Source organism: Pongo pygmaeus, chromosome 5 (assembly GCF_028885625.2).
Source record: "Pongo pygmaeus isolate AG05252 chromosome 5, NHGRI_mPonPyg2-v2.0_pri, whole genome shotgun sequence".
NCBI classification, from domain to species: Eukaryota; Metazoa; Chordata; class Mammalia; order Primates; family Hominidae; genus Pongo; species Pongo pygmaeus.
The window spans coordinates 158,678,145-158,698,118 of record NC_072378.2 but is presented as its reverse complement, the minus strand read 5'-3'; the positions used below and the strand labels follow the sequence as shown (position 1 = coordinate 158,698,118).

Sequence of the window (19,974 nt, the reverse complement as noted above, 5' to 3'; positions counted from 1 at the left end):
CCTTAATGGTTTTAAAATGATTTTCTAGCTCCAGCACACCCTCTGCATTTACTTTTTAGCATTTGGCATTCTACTGGAAGCAAGAGTCCTTCTCTTTCCCTCCTCCCTCCCTCCATCTCCTCCCTCCCTTCTATGGACAGGTACATGAATTCCTATTTTTAAAAGTTTATAATTTATTGCTGTACTTAATAATTTGGTGCCAAATTGTTCCAGCTTTGACTAATGGGAGCCCCAGCAAACTGGCCCATGTCCTTTATGATATGCCAACATTATTTTGGGGAGGCATTTCTTATTTCCTGGTATAACAAGATAGTTTAGGTTCATTTCTCTGAAGAAATCTCTATACTTTTAGTGGAGAATGATTCTTAGAGACCAAGGTCTAAATGATAGGAGTGCATATTGCTCCTGGGGTGTCTTTGCTTCTTGCCTCTTTCACTAGAAAGAGCTGGATAATACATACACACATATATATAGATAGATAGATAGATATACATACATACACAAATATGTATAAATGTATATGTACACATATATGTGTGCTGGGGGATGGAAGAACACTTTCAACACTTACTAATGTAATTATTGATATTGTTTGGTTATGTTGGTCATCTTGCTCTTTGCTTTCTATTTGTCCCTCTTTTTCTTCTTTTTTCTGACTTCTTGTATTACTTGAGTGTTTGTTTTTAAATTCTGTTGTTTCTCCTCTTTTGGCTTTTTATACTGTGTGTGTATTTTTTAATGGTTGTATCCTTACAGTCTACTTTGAATTAAGATTATGCCATTTCATATGATATAAGATCCTTACAACCCCATAATTCAGTTCACATCCCCTGCCATTCTTTGTGGTATTGTTGTAATATGTTTTACTCTTATTTATAGACTTCACAATACATTATCATTGTTATTATTATTTTTTGAGACAGGGTCTTGCTGTGTTGCGCAGGCTGTCCTCAAACTCCTAGGCTCAAGCGATCTTCCTACCTTAGCCTCACGAGTAGCTGGGAGTATATGTTTGGGCCACTGTGCCTGGTTACATTGTTGTTATTTATGTTTTAATAGTTGTTTTAGTTCATTTTGTGCTGCTGTAACCTGAGGCTGTATGTTGGAGGCTGGGTAATTTATAAATAACAGATTTATTGTCTCTCAGTTCTGGAGGCTGGGAAGTTCAAGATCAAGGTTCTGGCCATTGGTGTCTTGTGAGGGCCTCATTGTTTTATCGTCACATGGCAGAAGACTGAAGGGCAAGCTAGCCTGCATGTTGCATGAAGCCTCTTTTATTTTTTTATTTACAAATTTTTGAATTTAAAATTTTATGTACATAATAGTTGTACATATTTATGGGGATGTAAATATGTAGTGATATTTTGATACAAGTATACAATGTGTAATGATCAAGTCAGGGCAATTGGGATAGTAATCACTTCAAACATGAATTAATTCTATTAATGTGGGAGGAACAGTGCTGGCCCAGTCACCTCTTAAAGGCTCACCTCTTCATACTGTCACATTGGCAACACTTGAATTTTGGAGCGGACACATTGAAACCATAGGAACAGTCATGTGACATTTAAAGCATATAAGAAATCAAAAATCTTTTTTGTTTGCATATTTATAATCTCCAGTGCTCTCCCTTTTTTCTGTATATATGGATTTACATCTGATAATACTTCTCTTCAGCCTAAAGACTTTCCCTTAGTATTTCTTGTGTATTGGATCCACTGGCAACAAATTCTCTTACCTCATTATTTGAAAATGTCTTTAATTTGCCTTTATTTTATGTCCAGGAAAAGGTATCTTCCCTGGATAAATTATTCTTTGGTGTGTGTGTGTGTGTGTGTGTGTGTGTGTGTGTTCTTTGGTGTGTGTGTGTGTGTGTGTGTGTGTGTGTGTGTGTGTGTGTGTGTGTCTTTAATTTGCCTTTATTTTATGTCCAGGAAAAGGTATCTTCCCTGGATAAATTATTCTTTGGTGTGTGTGTGTGTGTGTGTGTGTCTTTGGTGTGTGTGTGTGTGTGTGTGTGTGTGTTTTTCCAGCATTTCTAAAATGTCGTTCCACTCTCTCCTGGAATCCATTGTCTGATGAGAAGTCTCTGTGGATTCCCACTTTTGTTCTCTTATATGTAATATCTTTTTTCTTTTAAGATCTTTCTGTTTGATTTTTGACTCTGAAATGTGTAGGTGTCATATTTATCCTGCTTGGGGTCCACTGAACTGAGAGAATTAACATATGCGTTACCTCATACATATCATTTTTTGTGGTGAGAACATTTAAAATAGATTCTGTCAGCAATTTTCAAGAATACAATACATTGTATTGATGGGTTGGTGTTTTTGATCAAATGTAGAAACTTTCCTGCCAGTGTATCATCCAATATTTATTCTTTTGTCCTTTTTTATTCTTATCTTTTTCTGGAACTTCTGTTATGTATATTAGATCTCTTTTTTCTGTCCTGCAGGTTATTGAGATTCTATTCATTATGTTTCAGTTTTTTCCTCTGTGCTTTACTTTGGATGATTTCTACTGACCTATCTACAGGTTCATTGATGAGGTGGAGACTAAGGGATTCAAAGCAGGACAAAGACCTGATCAAATCAGTATCTTATTATAGAAAAAAAAAATGACTCTTCTCTGAAACCTGGGTCTACCCCAAGTCTTCAGTCCTCTTATCTCCTGGATAGCCCACTCACCACCTTGGCCTCAATTCCATGACCTTCTCATCTTCATTGATTTACTGCTCTGCTCCTGAGTTGTCCAGTACTCTACTCCTAAGTCATACATTGAACCTAATCACTGCCTGAAACCACTTCACCTAAAAATCAGCCCTGAGCACATCCTTCTTTCATTCAAGCTTGTTTTTGCATCTACCCCATAAGGACTGGTTTTCTTCTCTATTGAAATCTTCTATCCACAGACCCCTTTATCCTCTCCCAATCCATCACTCTTTTTATTCTTTACTTCCTCCCTGAACCCAGCTTATATTCCATGGTCTGTTATTTCAGTAACATTTTTGCCAGTACCTACAACTCCCTTTCCCTTTGATCCTGTTAGCAGTCTCTTGGTCAAGACCTTGATGAAACCTACTGCCTGCTTACTCAGTGGCTGAACATGGAATCATTGCAGATTGGTTGTCAGCATGCTTATGAGATCACAAATTAAAGAACCTTCAATATTGCTCAGCAATTATGTTTCTCCAATCAACTACCTTAACATTCTTAGCAATGACTATTGTAAACTTTCTTCATGTTCCTTAAACCTTCCACATATTCCTTCCTGTCAGAGGATGACTTCTCCTCCTCCTTTACTGAGACAATTGAAGCCCTAAAAGGAATTTTCTCACTAACAAAAACCAAACCCTGTTTTTTCCTTTTCTTGGTAATAGGAAAAGAGACACCTCTTTTATAAGCCCTCCAGCCATGTTTGGGCCTGTCTCCTTTCACAGTCTCAGGAATGTATACTTTTTTCTGGTCTCATGGTCAGCTCCTGCCTCATAGCTGAACCCTCTGATCACATACATTGGAGGAAGATGTGAAAAACATAATCTGCATCCCCTATAACGTCCTCTCCTCCCTGTTATAGCTAGACTTCTGAAAGAGTTACCTACATATACCTTCTTTTTGCTCAGCCTTCATTACTTCTCAATACTCCAATTTGAATTCTGCTACCTTGCCCTGTGTTTTTTTCTCTTTAGGCATCCTGTGTCTTTCCTTGTTTTTATATATTTTGTATCAATCTTAGTATCAGATCTGCAGATTTTTGCCTTCAGATTTACAAAAGTTGGAGCAACCTAAATGTCTGCCAATAGGAATGAATAGTGGTTAAACAATGGCGTAGTCATGTGACGTAATACTATAGTTCAAAGGAATGAAGTTGATATATATAGAGAGCTCTCCAAGACATATTGCTGAAGTACAGATACAGAACAGTAGTATGATTCCATTTAGGTTCCAAAAGTGCACATAGAGCTACATTTTTTTTTTCTTTTTCTTTGAGACACAGTCTTACTCTGTCGCCCAGGCTGGAGTGCAGTGGCGCTATCTTGGCTCCCTGCAACCTCCACCTCCCGGGTTCAAGTGATTCTCGTGCCTCAGCCTTCTGAGTCGCTGGGATTACAGGCGCCCACCACCACACCCAGCTAATTTTGTAATTTTAGTAGAGATGGGGTTTCACATGTTGGCCAGGCTGGTCTTGAACTCCTGACCTCAAGTGATCCGCCTGCCTCAGCCTCCCAAAGTGTTGGGATTACAGGCGTGAAACACCATGCCCGGCCCATTGTATGTGTTTAAATTATAGATACATGACTATATTTTTCAAAAGGGTGTCCACCAAACTTCTACCTTTCATTAATTACTCTGAGGATGTAAATGGAGTTGGGAAATTATGGGAGTACTAAAGCAAGACCTTCATCATTAGATGCTACTTTTAGTTATTTCATTATTTTTTACAGTTAACACGTACAGAATGCATTGCTTAATAGTGGAGAAACATTCTGAGGAATGTATCGTTAGGCAGTTTTGTCACTGTGCAAACATCACGAAGTGTACTTACATAAACCTGGATGGTTGCGCCTATTCCACATCTAGGCTGTATGGGACAGCCTACTGCTCCTAGGCTCCAAACCTATACAGCATGTTACTGTACTGAACACTGTAGACAGTTGTAACACAATGGGAAATATTTGAGTATCTAAACACAGCTAAACATAGAAAAGGCACAGCAAAAGTACTGTACTGTAATCTTATGGGATCACCATAGTATTTGTGGTTCATTGTTGACCGAAACATTATTATGTGTTTTGCATGAGTGCATTCAGATGTTATATAATTTTAAAATGCTCAATGTTAAAGAAAGAAGTAAGTTTTCCAAAGGGCATTTGATATTTTTCAAAGGTGGAGTATCTCGGACATTGTGAACATATTTTGTCAACTGAAAAAAGCCAGAGGTGGCTTGTACCATGCTTTTTCTTGTGACTTCATTAAAAATAAAGCCGCATTTTCATATATACCAATAACATACTTGTCTATCTCTATAGATATAATTTTTAAATATTCTTATTTTATTATTTTAAAATCTTTAACAGATTTTGAAGAGGAATCTTCTGTGTTATAAATTTGAATATTGTTAAGTACTGAGTCTGAAGCTTCTTTTAGGTTATTAAATGCTGGCTTCCCATCATCACAGTGACTCAACACTTTTGTTATAAAGAGTGGGAGAAGGGCATGGGGACAGCTGTCGTGTATTGAGTGCCTGCTGGGCCTGGGCCCACGGTTTTCACATACATTAGTTTATTAAAACCTTCTCTAGTTCAGTTGCTAAATAACTTGACTGAGGTTCCAGAGCAAGTAAGCAGGGAGCAGAAATGTGAGCCCAAGTCTAACTTCAAGGTCCATGTTCTGCTTTATTTTAAATTAAATAAATTATATAAATAAATACATAGATTTTCACTGTACTTCAGAAAATAGATACAGTGAAAAAGCTAAACATACCTTTTTTACAGAGCCCTCTTCTACCCTATCTCTCTCCTAAAAGGTAATGACTTTATAAGTTTAGTGTATAGATCTTTGTGTGTTTGTGTATGTGTGTGCACATGTACTTTTATACATATTTATGTATATAAAGTTTTAAAAACAAAAACATTAAAAAAAGAAATCATACTGTAGATAGTATTATCCATGCATTTTCTGTTTGCCTTCCTTTAAAAAATGTTTTTTCCTTCCTGATCTCCAGATTCTACAAGAGTTTTGTGTCTCAAATTCATTGTTAAGAAATAATTTCCTCATTTGTATGAAAGGGTATTACTGATTGCTGGTCAGGATGAAATAACTAGTATTAACCCACTGAGTTTCATAATTCTTGTTAAAAGCAAAACATCATGGTATTTTGTTCACTTTTGTGAACACCTCTATAATTGCTGTGAACACCTCTATAATTGCTATTAGTGTTAGGTTTTCTAAATAAAGAAAATGGCTCTTCAACCCCTCTTTCCTTCTTTGAGGTCCCTTAAGGGGTATGTGGATGGTATTGTGCCACAGGTCTCAGAGGATCATAGGGCAGAATGGGGTTGGAATAGTCGGACTTCTCCGCCAAGGACAGACACGCAAGGTTTGCCTTTCTCCCATCATATTCAGTTTGAAACCTCTCTCTGTGGTCTGCGATGGATTTGCATCAGTATTTAGGATATGTGTACTTTTCACCAGGCTGGGTTTCCATCATGGCAGAAGCAATGAAATCTCCCCACATTATGGAGTCCTCACACGCTGCCAGAATCCTGGCAAATTTAGACCGAGAAACTGTGCAAGAAAAATATCAGGATGGCGTGTATGTGCTGCATCCCCAGTATCGAACAAGGTAAGGAAGCAGAAGAGAGTTGCTTTGTCCCCTTTGGGAATGTGAAGCCTAGAGGCCTCAAATTTTTAACTTATTTCTGCATAATTCAGATAAGTTAAATACCTTATAAGTCAAATATCTTATTTACTAAAATAATTTGTCTATAGTAACCTCAGAAGAATTGGAGGTTGTCATGAAAAGTATGTGAACTAGCTAAATTATCATGGTTATTTTACAAAGGGCTTCCCTTCAGTTAGGTTGCATTCACATTTGATAACGTGTCACACTTAAACTTTGTAATACGTATCTCCTTTGGTTCAAGGCATTTTCACTTAGATCTGAGTTAATAACTGATTTGGATTGTAGAAGTCAGCTGAATAGGAAGGAGATAAGACATTGTCTTATGTGGCAACCAAATTAGCCTAGGCCTAGAACTCAAGGGACTGGAGAAAGTTTATGCTAGTTATAAAAGGATGCATTGAAAGGAATAAGTTGTAATAAGTTTGACTCATGCCCCTTCTTAAGGTTATTTGTGGTCATTATATCTAGTTGTATAATTGCTAAGACAATAAATATAGAAGGGACCACACTGAAAAAATAACATATTTCTTGGTTTTCTTAGGGCACTTTACAAAAAATACCTCAGAAAATAGCAAAAACTTTTAAATTAAAAAGTGGATTACCTGGTTAATTACAATTTGTAAATAAAATATTATGGTAATGTTTATGTGCACTGCGTAATTGTATGTGTATTGTAAATAGCTTGCAACTAACATACGATCTACAATTTTTAATGCGTCATATGCAATGAGTGAATGTTACTTTGAAATCTCATTTTATAAGTATTAGTTTCCTTAACACATTTTTGAAAATCTCTTTTATACATACTGACTTTGAAATTGTTATTAGCACGTTCTTCTTTAATTTCTTAAATAGTTTTATTGATTTGTAGAATATTCTCAAATGGAAGTCTTTAGAGAGTAATCTGACTATGACATCTGTCAGTTGATTGATTGCTAAGCTCATTATAATTGATTGTGGTTGGTCTGCCTGACTAGAATAGTCTCCATTTTTAGAGAATAGTGAACATGCTTCATGTATGTCTTTGCCAAACCTCCTTCTAGGGTTTCCCAGCAAACCTGTGCTTATAGAGCTTGCTTTAATTCAGATTTATGTCACATAAACCTGCTAAAGCACCATCCACAGAGAATGCTGTGTAGATTCTTACCAAAGCAATAATGCATTTATTCTGCTTCTTTTTAAAACTCTCTCCCCTATTAGTCAGCCCATTAAAGCAGATGTCCTTTTTATTCATGGCCTTATGGGAGCAGCATTCAAAACATGGCGCCAGCAGGACAGTGAGCAGGCTGTAATTGAAAAACCTATGGAGGATGAAGACAGATATACGACGTGCTGGCCCAAGGTAAGGGAGCCACTGACTCTGGCCCTGGTTGCTGGGGCCCTGATTGTGGCTTGCTTGTTTTTCTCTTTGTTCTGGGATTTTTTTTTCCATGCAGTTCTTCTTTCTCTTAGGGAGATTTGTAGTATGTTATGACAACAACTGGGCTTGTCACCCTATGTTGTATAATTTCCATTTGGGGTGCAGTGTATGACTCAAAAAATATTCTATTAAGTAAAAAATAGGGGCAAGAGCCAGTAATAGTTCACTTTTGTTGTAATATAATACAAAAAAAAATAACAATACTTACATTTATAATAGTTACCTAATTCTATGACCTTGATAATTACAAAAATAGAAAGTCTTTGAAGAAGTAATTATACTTTGCATTTCTTTCCTTCTTTTTTTTTTTTTGAGATGCGGGTCTCACTTTGTCACCCAGACTGCAGTGCAGTGGTGCGATCCTAGCGCACTGCAGTCTAAACCTCCCAGGCTCAAACAGTCATTCCCCCTCAGCCTCCTGAGTAGCTGGGACCACAGGCACATGCCATCATGCCTGGCTAATTAATACTTTACATTTCTTTGATACTATTTCTCCCAAAGAACCTTAATTCTGGAATGAATTCATTGAATGGAATTTATCTAAAGCTCATTTAAAAGTGATGCTGCATATATGTGTGAATAGTTTTTAGGGCATTGTTCCATTACTACTTATTCTCCTTCACAAAGGCTTCTCAAGTAGAAGAATGATTTGCACTTTCTGGTGGCACTGAAGTACAGAGATGATGATAGACCTAGGGTTTACAGAGATAGAACTGTGACGATTATTATTAGTGTCTCTGAATTCTCAGATCCAAAATCTGTCAGACTATGCCATCTGTCCTGTGATTATAACAGTCTACTAAATTCTTTCAAAAAGCCAACTTGATCTAGACTTTAAAACAGGCCTTACTCTTGGCTATAGCAGCTTAAAATTGAAAATATTCTCTTGAAACCTTCATTGGCCTTATGCTATAAATACTGGTACCACTTTGAGACCAGAGACTTAAAAAGATAAAATGCTGGAATTGTTTTTACAGTACCTTCAAACCTTATTTCAGTGCTATCTTTAATTATAGTGCAAGAGGCCTTTAGTTATAAATTTGATTTACTAGGCAGTAATTGCAGTGGTGAAGATACATACTTGTTCTCACATATGTTTTATTTTACTTAGACATGGTTAGCAAAAGACTGTCCTGCTCTCCGAATTATATCTGTGGAGTATGACACCAGCCTCAGCGACTGGAGAGCAAGGTGCCCTATGGAAAGGTAACAGAGGCGACTTTAGACCAGGAGGACAGGGAAGAATTCAGGCCGCAAGTTTAGGTCCTCTTGGATGGGAAGTGATTTTAATTTTTTGATGCCACAGACAGGATTTTCTTATGAAGAACAAGCCGAATCTTTTTTGTCTTCCTTCTAGAAGGAGTTTGCTCTCAATAAGCAGTGGAATAGTAGAAGGCTTAGGTATATCACCAATGGTGGGCTCCTAACAGGGTTTATTTACAACTGTTCTAATAGTTAAGGATCGTGGATTCTCTAGCAAAGTCTCCTTTTCTATCAGAAGTAAAAGTGATGTTTTTTGTTCTTGTGTCCACAATCATACTGGCTAAAGGAAGCAAAGAGAAAGATGCTGAGAAATATCAGCTGCTATTTCCCTTGTATGTCATCTGTGCTAGTTGTATATACATCGGAAGGCGTGCTGGATTTCAGAGTTACTGGATTGACAGTAGCCGGATCCTACCTTTGATTTGCTGTGCAGTCTTAGACCAGTCAGTTTACTTTTCTGGGGAGCTTTGTCTACAGATTGAGAGCGTTGGTCTAAATCAGTGTTATCAAACTGCTTTCTGAATGAACCTCCCGTAGGTGCCCAAGAAGGGTGTCAAGGTGAGCAGGCAAGACTCCAGGTCTCCCTCCCCATTTCACCCAGAGGAGCTCTGGAGAACCTTTATTTTGAAGAAATGTGTCTACAAATACACAGTTTGAAACTACCAGACTAGATAGTTTTGAAGTTCCTCTTTAGTTTAAAAATTACTTATTTCGAATTCTGATTCTATTAGCATCCTGTTTATGCTAGTTATAAAAGCATGCATTGGAAGGAATAAGTTCTAATAAACTTGACTCATTCTAGTGTTTCTAAATAGCATCCTAGTATTTCTAAAGAATAAACCAAAATTATGAAAGCTTAATATTTTTGCAGCCTAACTACCGGTAGAGAGACCAGTCTTTGGTGATACTTTCATTGTTAGGCCTTGGATGAAAAAGGACATACATATCCTAAGTGTTGGGGGGCAGTTGCAGGGAGACCCAAGTTTGACCTGAAAAAATTGCCTGACACAGGTGCTCCAACAATGTTCATGTAGTAAATGAATGGCCTGTTCTGGGCTTAGATATTCCTAATTAGGCCAATGTTAATAAGTTACAAATAGAGAATTAACAATTTCAGAAATTGAGCAGAGAGATCCCAGGCGTGGAGGCTCATGCCTATAATCCTCGTGCTTTGGGAGGCCGAGGTGGGAGGATTCCTTGAGGCCAGGAGTTCAAGAAGAGAGAATAGGGGTATTTTATATTAAGCAGAGAGAATGGGGGTATTTCTTACTCTAAATGTAGTATGTAGCATTGGTCCTGTAGACAAAAGTTCTTAACTCTAAAAATTAGACAGCAAATTGAAGGGATCGATAGCCTTGTGTCATGCCTGCTGTTTTTGTTTTGTTCAGAAAGTCCATTGCATTCAGAAGCAATGAACTTCTTAGGAAGCTCAGAGCTGCTGGTGTTGGGGATAGGCCAGTGGTTTGGATATCACATAGCATGGGAGGTAAGTGTGGCTTCAACTTTGTGAAGTGGCCATTGTGATGTTATTTTCAGCCACTGTGGCCAACCTAAAGTTATTTTATCTTTCCATTTTACTGAATAGCGGCTCCCTTACCCCCCCCCGCCCCCCCGCTAAATTAATCTGTGTAGCTATGGCTAGGACTTTTAAAATTACTACTCTTCTTCCATGCTGTTCCTTTCTCTAGAAAGGGGCAACCTGTTACAAACCATCTAAGAGGGATATGGGTTTGACAGCGTAGTGCTTTCACATAGTGGTAATGAATAAACATGAGAGGCAGCCCGTTTCATATACACCCACCTCGTCAACATGCCTCAGCATTCCTGGGTGGCCCCAGGGGTGCCCCTTTATTCTTCCTGCTTCCCCCTCACCATTGCAGAGTCTGTGGTCGCTTTAGTGCCCACAGTCCCAGACTCTGGGTGCCTGCTCACACCAGGCCCAGAGCTGCTGAGGTGCAGGTGTGATCAAGTGTCTGTTCTTGGGGTCCTAGTGGTTACTTATGGAATGGCCTCCCCTGTGTGCAACTCCCCCAGTCCACTTTGAAATTTTCACCACCCACCTTGCAGAAATTTTCACCACCCATCTGCAGGCCTTTCTGCAGCCCGTGGCCTAGTTTATCTGATGAAGCACTCAGGATTGCCTCTGAGGTGGGGATTTTTGCTGAGACAAAGGTGGGTGTAGCCCTTTGTTTCCTCAAAGACCTACTGTCATCATCTTTTAGATCTTTGTGTTTCATTATCGGTTCCAAAGCCGGGGCAGGGGGATGGAAGAAAAGGTGCCTCCAGAGGAACAGTTCCCGTGAAAGCTGTGTTCTCCATGGGGGACTGTGTCCTGTGGAATAGTGGCACCGTCCTGACAGTGTGGTCGTCAGCGGGCTGCCATGGCAGGCTGAGAGACCAGCCACACCACGCTCATGTCCTGAGGGAGCTCCCAGCTGGGAATACCTCGTGTTCCTGTAGTGCGACAGTAGATCCTGGGAGACGAGGATCTGCCCTACAAATGAGTTTTTAGAATCTTACCTGTTTGTAGGCTTGCACTATAAGGATCAGGAGTATTATTAAGTGTTTTAAGGCCTTATTTCTTATACTACTGTACAGAGAATTGTTTAAACCATTTTTTTAAAAGAAAGCATCTCTTTTTATGTATTTCTTGTTTGGTCTTTTCTTTTTTTACAGTAATAAAGGGAAGGAAAATAGCTTATGCATTGTTTTTTTTCCTTGTCTGTGGCTAGGTCTTCTTGTCAAAAAGATGCTGTTGGAAGCCTCTGCGAAGCCAGAAATGAGTACTGTTATCAACAATACCAGAGGAATAATTTTTTATAGTGTCCCTCATCATGGATCACGTTTGGCTGAATACTCTGTTAATATTCGCTATCTTCTCTTCCCCTCATTGGAAGTCAAAGAACTCAGCAAGGGTAATACTTTCTGTCATAAAGGAAATTGGGGTTATATTAACATCAGTTATACAGAGAAGAAGAAAAAGTTTCTTCTTTGAATATATTATCTCATTTTATAATTTGTGTATAATTGTGTTTAGACTATTCATGGAAATTTTGGGTTGGGCTTGATTTTTCTTTGATAACTTCTCTTTTTGTTTTTAAGCCATGATTTACTCAAGCACTGCAATAATTTTAATATTATCTTAAATACTTAGAAAAATCACATAATGTTTTGCTTTTAAATATTATTCCAAATTACCAATAAATGGCTTTTTCCTCCCCCATGAGTGGAGAATCATCAACTGTTAAAATGTAAATGAAACTTTGAGATTGTTAGTATTAATTTTTAAGTACTCTATTTGGTTTGATTAATAAGCAGTTTTCTCTCTGGAACACCTGTTAATCAGAATTTAGACTCCCTGGCTCGAGCCTAAATACACCAGGTGTCTTTTTGCTCCTATTTTCTCTTTGTTCTACTTTATGGAGAATCTCTTGATTTCTTCTAAACCTTCTGTTGGACTTTCCTTTCGTGGAGTCAGATTGTGTTTTCCGTACGCGCCTTCTTTCCTGTGCCCTGCTGGTTCTGCACTCATGTCCTCGTCTTGTTTTGTGGCTCCTTTATCTTTTCAAGTAATTTTAAAGATCCTAAGTAGAAGGTTTGTGAGTTCCCTTCTATTCCTCATCTAGCTGTTTTTTTCTGTGGCCAGCTTTTCTGTTTGCTTATCTGATCCATCTCTTTTAGGTCATAGGCCTATCTGGTGCCTCTTGGTTGCTCTTTCATATGTGAGGGTGAGGGATGGGAAGGGACAGGCATTCTGTGATTGATTGTAGACAGCCTTTGTTAATGGGAGGCTGGGCTTTGGGGTGGGTGTAGCGGTGCCATCATCACTCTGGAGGACCCCTGTGGTCCCACACACCAGACTGCCCTGGGAACTGCTTCCTGCCCCCAGTAATGTGATAAACCCTATCCTGCTGCTGACTGTCCTGTCGATTCTTGGTTTTAGCTTTTTCCTTGAATCTTAATGGCTTCTTGGCAGGGGAGAAAATAAACATGTGTACTCAAGCCACCGTCTTGAATCAAAATTCTAATTTCCTCTCTAAATTTGAAAGATTAATGCATTTTATTATGAATTGGGTAAACAACTTGTCACAGTCTTGTTCTGTATAATTTTACAGATTCTCCTGCACTTAAAACACTACAAGATGACTTTCTGGAGTTTGCTAAAGACAAAAACTTCCAGGTGCTGAATTTTGTGGAAACACTACCAACCTACATTGGCAGCATGATTAAGCTCCATGTGGTACCTGTGGAATCAGCAGGTATTCACTATTTTGAAACTTGTTGGCTGTTAGATGCTTAATTATACCTAGCATTTACTTGTAAACAGCAATTTTTATATCCAGGTTCTCAGTTTTAAGAGATAGTTTATGAAGATCTAGATTTGAATTCTTTTATTCTTTTCAGCAATAGATTAAAATTTCTTTGTAAATGTATAACCCAGGTATTACCTCTCCCTGCCCTTTATGTAACTGATTAGATGAGAAGGGTTAATTGGCTAACTCTAAGTTAGGCATCAACAGTGAACTCTTTTGCAGTAAAGAAAGAAAGCTCTTCTATCAGCTAGATCAAAAGGGGCATTTATTTAATAGACTTATATTTACATGCAGAACCCTTAAGAAAATCATCTAAAAGTGTGGAAGCTTTCGTAAATAGAAGATCCATGGGGAATAGTAAAGCTCCAGAAATATTCCAATGGGAACAACTAGTGTTGAAATACAATCTCTTCATGATCCTGGGGTTGAGGGAAATGGCCAGTGCTGGCTCTCTAGTGTCATACAATGTATTATAGATTCTTTGAGGGAGGAGCCCAGATCTTAACTCTCTTCATAGACTCCTCTATTACTCTGTACATAGTAGATACCCTGTACATTTCATCACCTGAATTGCTTTTGCCTCACCTGGCCACGTCTTCAGCTTGCCTGTTATCTCTGGGAACCCCTTTCTTACTGCCTCTGAGGCTGGCTTAGGTGCTGTTCTGGTGGTAGCCAGCCACATTTTGGGTCCTTCAAGCTAGGGACAGCATGCATCTGGAGTGCTTGCCAGATGGTTCTTTTGTCTACATAATGAGTTTTGTCCTAATTTCATTATATGCTATCTACATAAAATGAAAAATGTCATACTTTGTAGTAGAACTGAAAAATTTTACCTTAAAGTAATACGCTGTAGGTTGAGGAGTTACTATTTAGTAGTTGAAGAACTTGAAGAGTTCCAAAGAACAGCTGCCAGATGTTTTTAAAAAGGACTTTGGAAGCTTGAAGCAACAGCAAAGTTTTTTGTTTTTGTTTTTAAGAGACAGGGTCTCACTTTGTCATCCAGGCTGGAGTTCAGTGGTACAATCATAGCTCATTGCAGCCTCAAACTCCTGGGCTCAAGCGATCCTCCCACTTCAGCCTCCTGAGTAGCTGGGACCACAGGCGCACACTACCACACCTGTCTAATTTTTTAATTTTTTGTATAGATGGGGTCTTGCTGTGTTGCCCAGGCTGGTCTCAAATTCCTGGCCTCAAGCAGTCCTCCTGCGTTGGCCTCCCAAAGTGCTGGGATTACTGGTGTGAGCCACTGTGCCTCGCCCAAAAGCAAAGTTAATATCATGGACCAGCTGCTTGGAGTGGCATAGCCTTGTCCTAATTCTGTCACCAAGAGGCTTTTCTTCCTTCATAACCACCACCTGCATTCCTCACCTAGGTGGCCTCACTAGTACCTCTTATCACTTCCGTGCAAGGGGACTTTGTTAGACTGAAATATCTCAAGCACTAAATCATTTTTACCCTGAAAGTGATCATTGGGATTTAGGTATAGAATGGATCCCATGTGAGACATTCCCATTCATTTCACCAGGACAAAGGAAGTTTATAATAGAAACTCTGAAGTAACTTAGTAATAACCTGCAGGTGTAAGAAGGTTTTGAAGATGCTAGTGCTCAGTCTCTGCTTGCTCTGAAATAAGGAAGTAGGCCAGAACACATACGAAAAGTTTATGGAAAGCATAAAATTATGGTTATACTGACTGAGAATCCATTCCTGCATGTTTCATCAAATGTAGTTTAGCTACAGTCAAACTTCAGGTTCCTTTAAGAGTCCCTTGTCACAACCAAAGCAATGTCTAGAACTACCCATTTGGCCTCTTTCAGTATTGTCAAGGGGAAAGCTTATATTTTTACTTAGGTTTATTGACTTTTTTTATTTTCTTCAGATTTAGGCATTGGAGATCTAATTCCTGTGGATGTTAACCATTTGAACATTTGTAAGCCAAAGAAAAAGGATGCTTTTTTGTACCAGCGTACTTTACAATTCATCCGTGAAGCTTTAGCCAAAGACCTTGAAAACTAACAGTTGTCCTCTTCCAGTTTTCATATGTGAATTCAGTGCAAGAAACTTGGTGTTCTGTTTCTTCTTTTAAACTCTAAGCAATCATGCAAACATAGTGATGATAGCGTCAACATGGTCTGGAGTGTGTTGCAGACTACAGAACATTGTTATCCCTTCAAGCGCTGTAAAGCACCAACCTGGAAGTGGCAGGCACAGAAGGAAGGGCTGGATTGGGCCCCTTTGGCGTAAAGAAGTCCCTGTGTGCTGCTTTATGGTTCGCAGTGTTGGGCCTGGTGACTGGAGCAAAGCTGCTGTGAGAGAGTGTCCTTTCCCGTCTGTGACTGACTTTCCTGGTGCATCTAGGAGGGGCACGGCAGGTTCTGAGGGGAGAGCTACCATTAACTCAACTTACCATAAAAATGCCATTAAGAGAGTACCTAAAATGGAGAGAAGAATGAACTAGAATATTCAAGACTCTTTTACTTCTGGGTATTGATTTGCTGTACATTTTTAAAATGTGTCAGTTTTTTAAAGTTTGAGTTTTTAGCTCAGTTCTACCTTTTATCTGACACATTTATTACTGGTGTTAACTTTGTTAGACCTATTGTCATGTCTGGGTCAGTTCCTTGTATCTATTTTCGTATTCCTGAGAACAAATCTTTTTCTTAGAAAAATTCTAGCTTATAATAATTCTTTTCAGACTGTAGCTGCCTATGCTTGGAATTTGTCCTAGATAAGGATAAAGTAGCTAATCCATTATTGATCACAGTATGAAATAAAACTATTCTAAGCCATTATATGAATTAGTAATTCTTAGTATCAAGAGTCTCAGATTCTCTTTGGCTAAATAAACCTTTCTTCCTTGCTCATTTGGAAGTGGTATTAATTGACCTCTATAGCATGTGAGAAGTAGAAAATCATGTTGATGACCTTTTTTTCTTTTCTTTAGAGTAACAGCATTATTGAGATATAATTTACATACCATAAGATTCACCCTTTTAAATTGTACAATTCATTTTTTTTGTCTGTTTGTTTAGAGACAGGGTCTGACTCTGTTGCCCAAGCTGGAGTGCAGTGGCATGATCATAGCTCATTGTAACCTCAAACTCCTGGGCTCAAGAGATCCTTTTGCTTCAGCCTCCCAAGCAGCCAGGACTACAGGCACATGCCACCACACCTGGGTAATTAAAAAATAAATAAATACTTTTTTGTAGAGACAGGGTCTCGCTGTGTTGCCCAGGTCTCAAACTCCTGATCTCAAGCCACCCTCCCAAAATGCTGCGATTATAGGCCAGAGCCATTGTTCCCGGGCTCAATTCATTGGTTTTTAGTATAGTTCACTGAGTTGTGCAACATCATTCCTATTTAATTTCACGATATTTCATCATCCCCAAAAGAACCCCATACCCATGAGCAGTCAGCTCCCACCTCTGCTTTCCCAAGCCTGCAGTAAACACTAATCTGTTTTCTGTCTCTATGAATTTGGGAATTTTATGTAAATGGAATCATACAATATGTGGCCCTCTCTGCCTTCCTTCTATTAGCATGTTTGTTTTCAGGGTTCATTCATGATATAGCATGTATCAGTACTTCATTTCTTTTTATGGCCAAAATTACTCCATTGTATGATATGCCATGTTTCTTTATCCATTCATCAGCTGATGGACATCTAGGTTCTGTTCATTTTTGTCTATGATAAATAATGCTACCATGATCATTTGTGTACAGATTTTTGTGTGGATAGATGTTTTTGATTCTCTTGGGTGGAATTGCTGGTCAAATGGTAAGTCTATGCTTAAATTTTGAAGATGGTGAACTTTTGTAGAATGGGATAGTCAAAGCTAAAACTGGAGTACGGCATCTGAAGGTAAATGGCTCATCAATAAACTCAACAATTAATTGTTTCATTGTACAACAACCTAGCAAAACCCACTTATTTATTGCTATAGTAGATATAGCAAATATGACAGTTGCTAACAACGAATGTACTACCCGATGTGATAACATGGGGAGAAGGGGTAGATATGTTTAGTACATTTTCTTTTTTTTTTTTTTTTTTGAGATAGAATCTTGCTCTGTCACCAGGCTGGAGTGCAGTGGCGCGATCTTGGCTCACTGCAACCTCTGCCTCCCCAGGTTCAAGCGATTCTCCTGCCTCAGCCTTCTGAGTAGCTGGGAATACAGCCACGCGCCACCATGACCAGCTAATTTTTGTATTTTTAGTAGAAACGGGGTTTCACCATGTTGGCCAGGATGGTCTCGATCTCTGGACCTTGTGATCTGCCTGCCTCGGCCTCCCATAGTGCTGGGATTACAAGTGTGGGCCACCGCACCTGGCCCTGTTTAGTAAATTTTCTTGTTCTGCTTTCTGTGAACCATGGCAGATAAACCACAGTTGAAACAACTGTTCATTAATTCAGAGTTTGGAATGGAAACCCTGTTTCTTAAATTTTTAATAGAATGAATACAGCTGTGCTTTAAAAATAAGATGTGGAAGAGATATCCAATGTATTCCTAACTAAATTAGAATAGTTTGGATAAAATTTATTATACACAAGCAAGATTAAAAGAAATGGTATAGCACATAAGTAACACAGTAAAGCAAAATAAACAAGTACAGATGGTTTATTAACCCAGCTTAACGATGGTTCAACTTACAATTTTTTGAGTTCACAATGGGTTTATCAGAGTGTTAAATGCATTTTTGACTTACTTACAGTGGGTTTATGGGGTTGCAGCCCCATCATAAGTCAAGGAGCATCTGTATAAAATGATGGCTGAAGGTGCAATTCTAAAAGAAAACATAATCCCTGAACAACAAAAAAGTAATGAAGGAAAAGGTGGAAAGCACTTGAAAATCAAACCAGCACAATTACAGAAGTAGAAACAGCACATTAAAGAATAGAAATGGGGCTGGGTGTTGTGGCTCAGGCCTGTAATCCCAGCACTTTGGGAGGCCAAGGTGGGTGGATCACAAGGTCAGGAGATCGAGACCATCCTGACCAACGTATTGAAACTCCGTCTCTACTAAAATACAAAAAAAAAAAAAAAAAAAAATTAGGTGTGGTGGCATGCACCTGTAATCCCAGCTACTCAGGAGGCTGAGGCAGGGGAATTGCTTGACCCCAGGAGGCGGACGTTGCAGTGAGCCAAGATCTCGCCACTGCACTCCAGCCTGGGCAACAGAGCAAGACTTTGTCTCAAAAAAAAAAAAAGAAATGGATGAAAATTCTATTAATAGAGAGATGGCTGGATGGATATGGAACCACAATAGATGCAGAAGCAAAATAAAATAATTGGAAGATAATAGATAGGCAATAGACAGGCATTGTCAACATCACCTCAAGGAATAGGGACCTATGTGCCTTTCCTGACAAATTTGCTTGTTAATTAAATCCAGACATTTAAAAAAAAGGGAATGAAAATAGCACTCTTTAAAATGCAAACAAAAACCCTAAAAACAAAAACACTTATGTTAGAAAACAATAATGTTGGAGAGAAAGAATTGTGTGCTCAGCTAAATTGCCCTTGAAATGGGTACAAAGGTAATGGACTGGCATGCTCAAGCTCAGGTAAGTTGCCCTTGAAATGGGTACAAAGGTAATGGACCAGCATGCTGAAGCCTGCAAGAATTGGGGAATACTGTGCAGTTTGTTTTACCTTCTTAGCCTAAAGTAAATTAAGTTTATTAGATAATGACATATAGTATGCCGTCATACTATATGTCATTAATATTAAACATAATTTATGAACTATATGACATATAGCATACTATGTCATCTAGTAAATATTAAACATTAAATATATATGTATTCTAGAATATATATTTAATAACCTATATTTAATAAACATGTTTTATATATTCTAGAAATCTATGTGTATATGTATAGTAAAATGCCAGATGCTATAATACACATAGAAAGATTTCTAAAATAATGTTTATGATTACTTCTGGGTAGATTTTGGGTGAACTTTTCATACTTTAATGCTTCATTTTATGAGTATTTGTTACTTTTTTCTTTTTTTTTTTTTTTTGAGACACAGTCTCACTCTTGCCCAAGCTGGAGTGCAATGGCACTATCTCGGCTTGCTGCAACCTCCGCCTCCTGGGTACAAGCGATTCTCCTGCTTCAGCCTCCCAAGTAGCTGGGATTAAAGGCACCTGCCACCCACACCTGGCTAATTTTTGTATTTTTAGTAGAGATGGGAGTTTCACTGTGTTGGCCAGGCTGGTCTCGAATTCCTGACCTCAAGTGATCCACCCGCCTCAGTTTCCGAAAGTGCTGGGATTACAGGCATGAGCCACTGCACCCAGCTGAGTATTTGTTACTTTGATACACAATTTATTTTAAAAAGAAAGCTCTATAAAAGTCAAAATCCAAATCATAGCCACTGTGCTCATTGGTCAAGTCATTGCAACATAAGATGGAATATTAGTGAAAAAGGAATCTTAAAAAATAATAACAGGCTTCTGCTTTTAGTAATAGCAGGATAGATCATTTGGATCTAATCTCCCAGTGAGGACAATTAATCTAGATGAAATGTTTTTAATTGATCAAAGAAAATAATAATGATTTA

At 38.5% G+C, this 19,974-nt stretch overlaps 1 protein-coding gene across 6 annotated transcripts in view; it reads left to right on the top strand.

Annotated features, from left to right (window-relative positions):
* SERAC1 (serine active site containing 1) overlaps positions 1-17,110 on the top strand; it is a 57,701-nt gene extending 40,591 nt beyond the window's left edge. For all 6 annotated transcript variants that reach the window (XM_054491666.2, XM_054491668.2, XM_063666772.1 and 3 more), the window contains 7 exons: positions 6,195-6,345; positions 7,606-7,747; positions 8,937-9,031; positions 10,477-10,574; positions 11,821-12,003; positions 13,204-13,347; positions 15,281-17,110. In XM_054491666.2, the coding sequence (XP_054347641.2) occupies positions 6,195-6,345; positions 7,606-7,747; positions 8,937-9,031; positions 10,477-10,574; positions 11,821-12,003; positions 13,204-13,347; positions 15,281-15,417 (950 nt within the window). In that variant the 3' untranslated portion in view covers positions 15,418-17,110. The remainder of the gene's footprint in view (positions 1-6,194; positions 6,346-7,605; positions 7,748-8,936; positions 9,032-10,476; positions 10,575-11,820; positions 12,004-13,203; positions 13,348-15,280) is intronic.
* Positions 17,111-19,974: the final 2,864 nt, after the last annotated feature.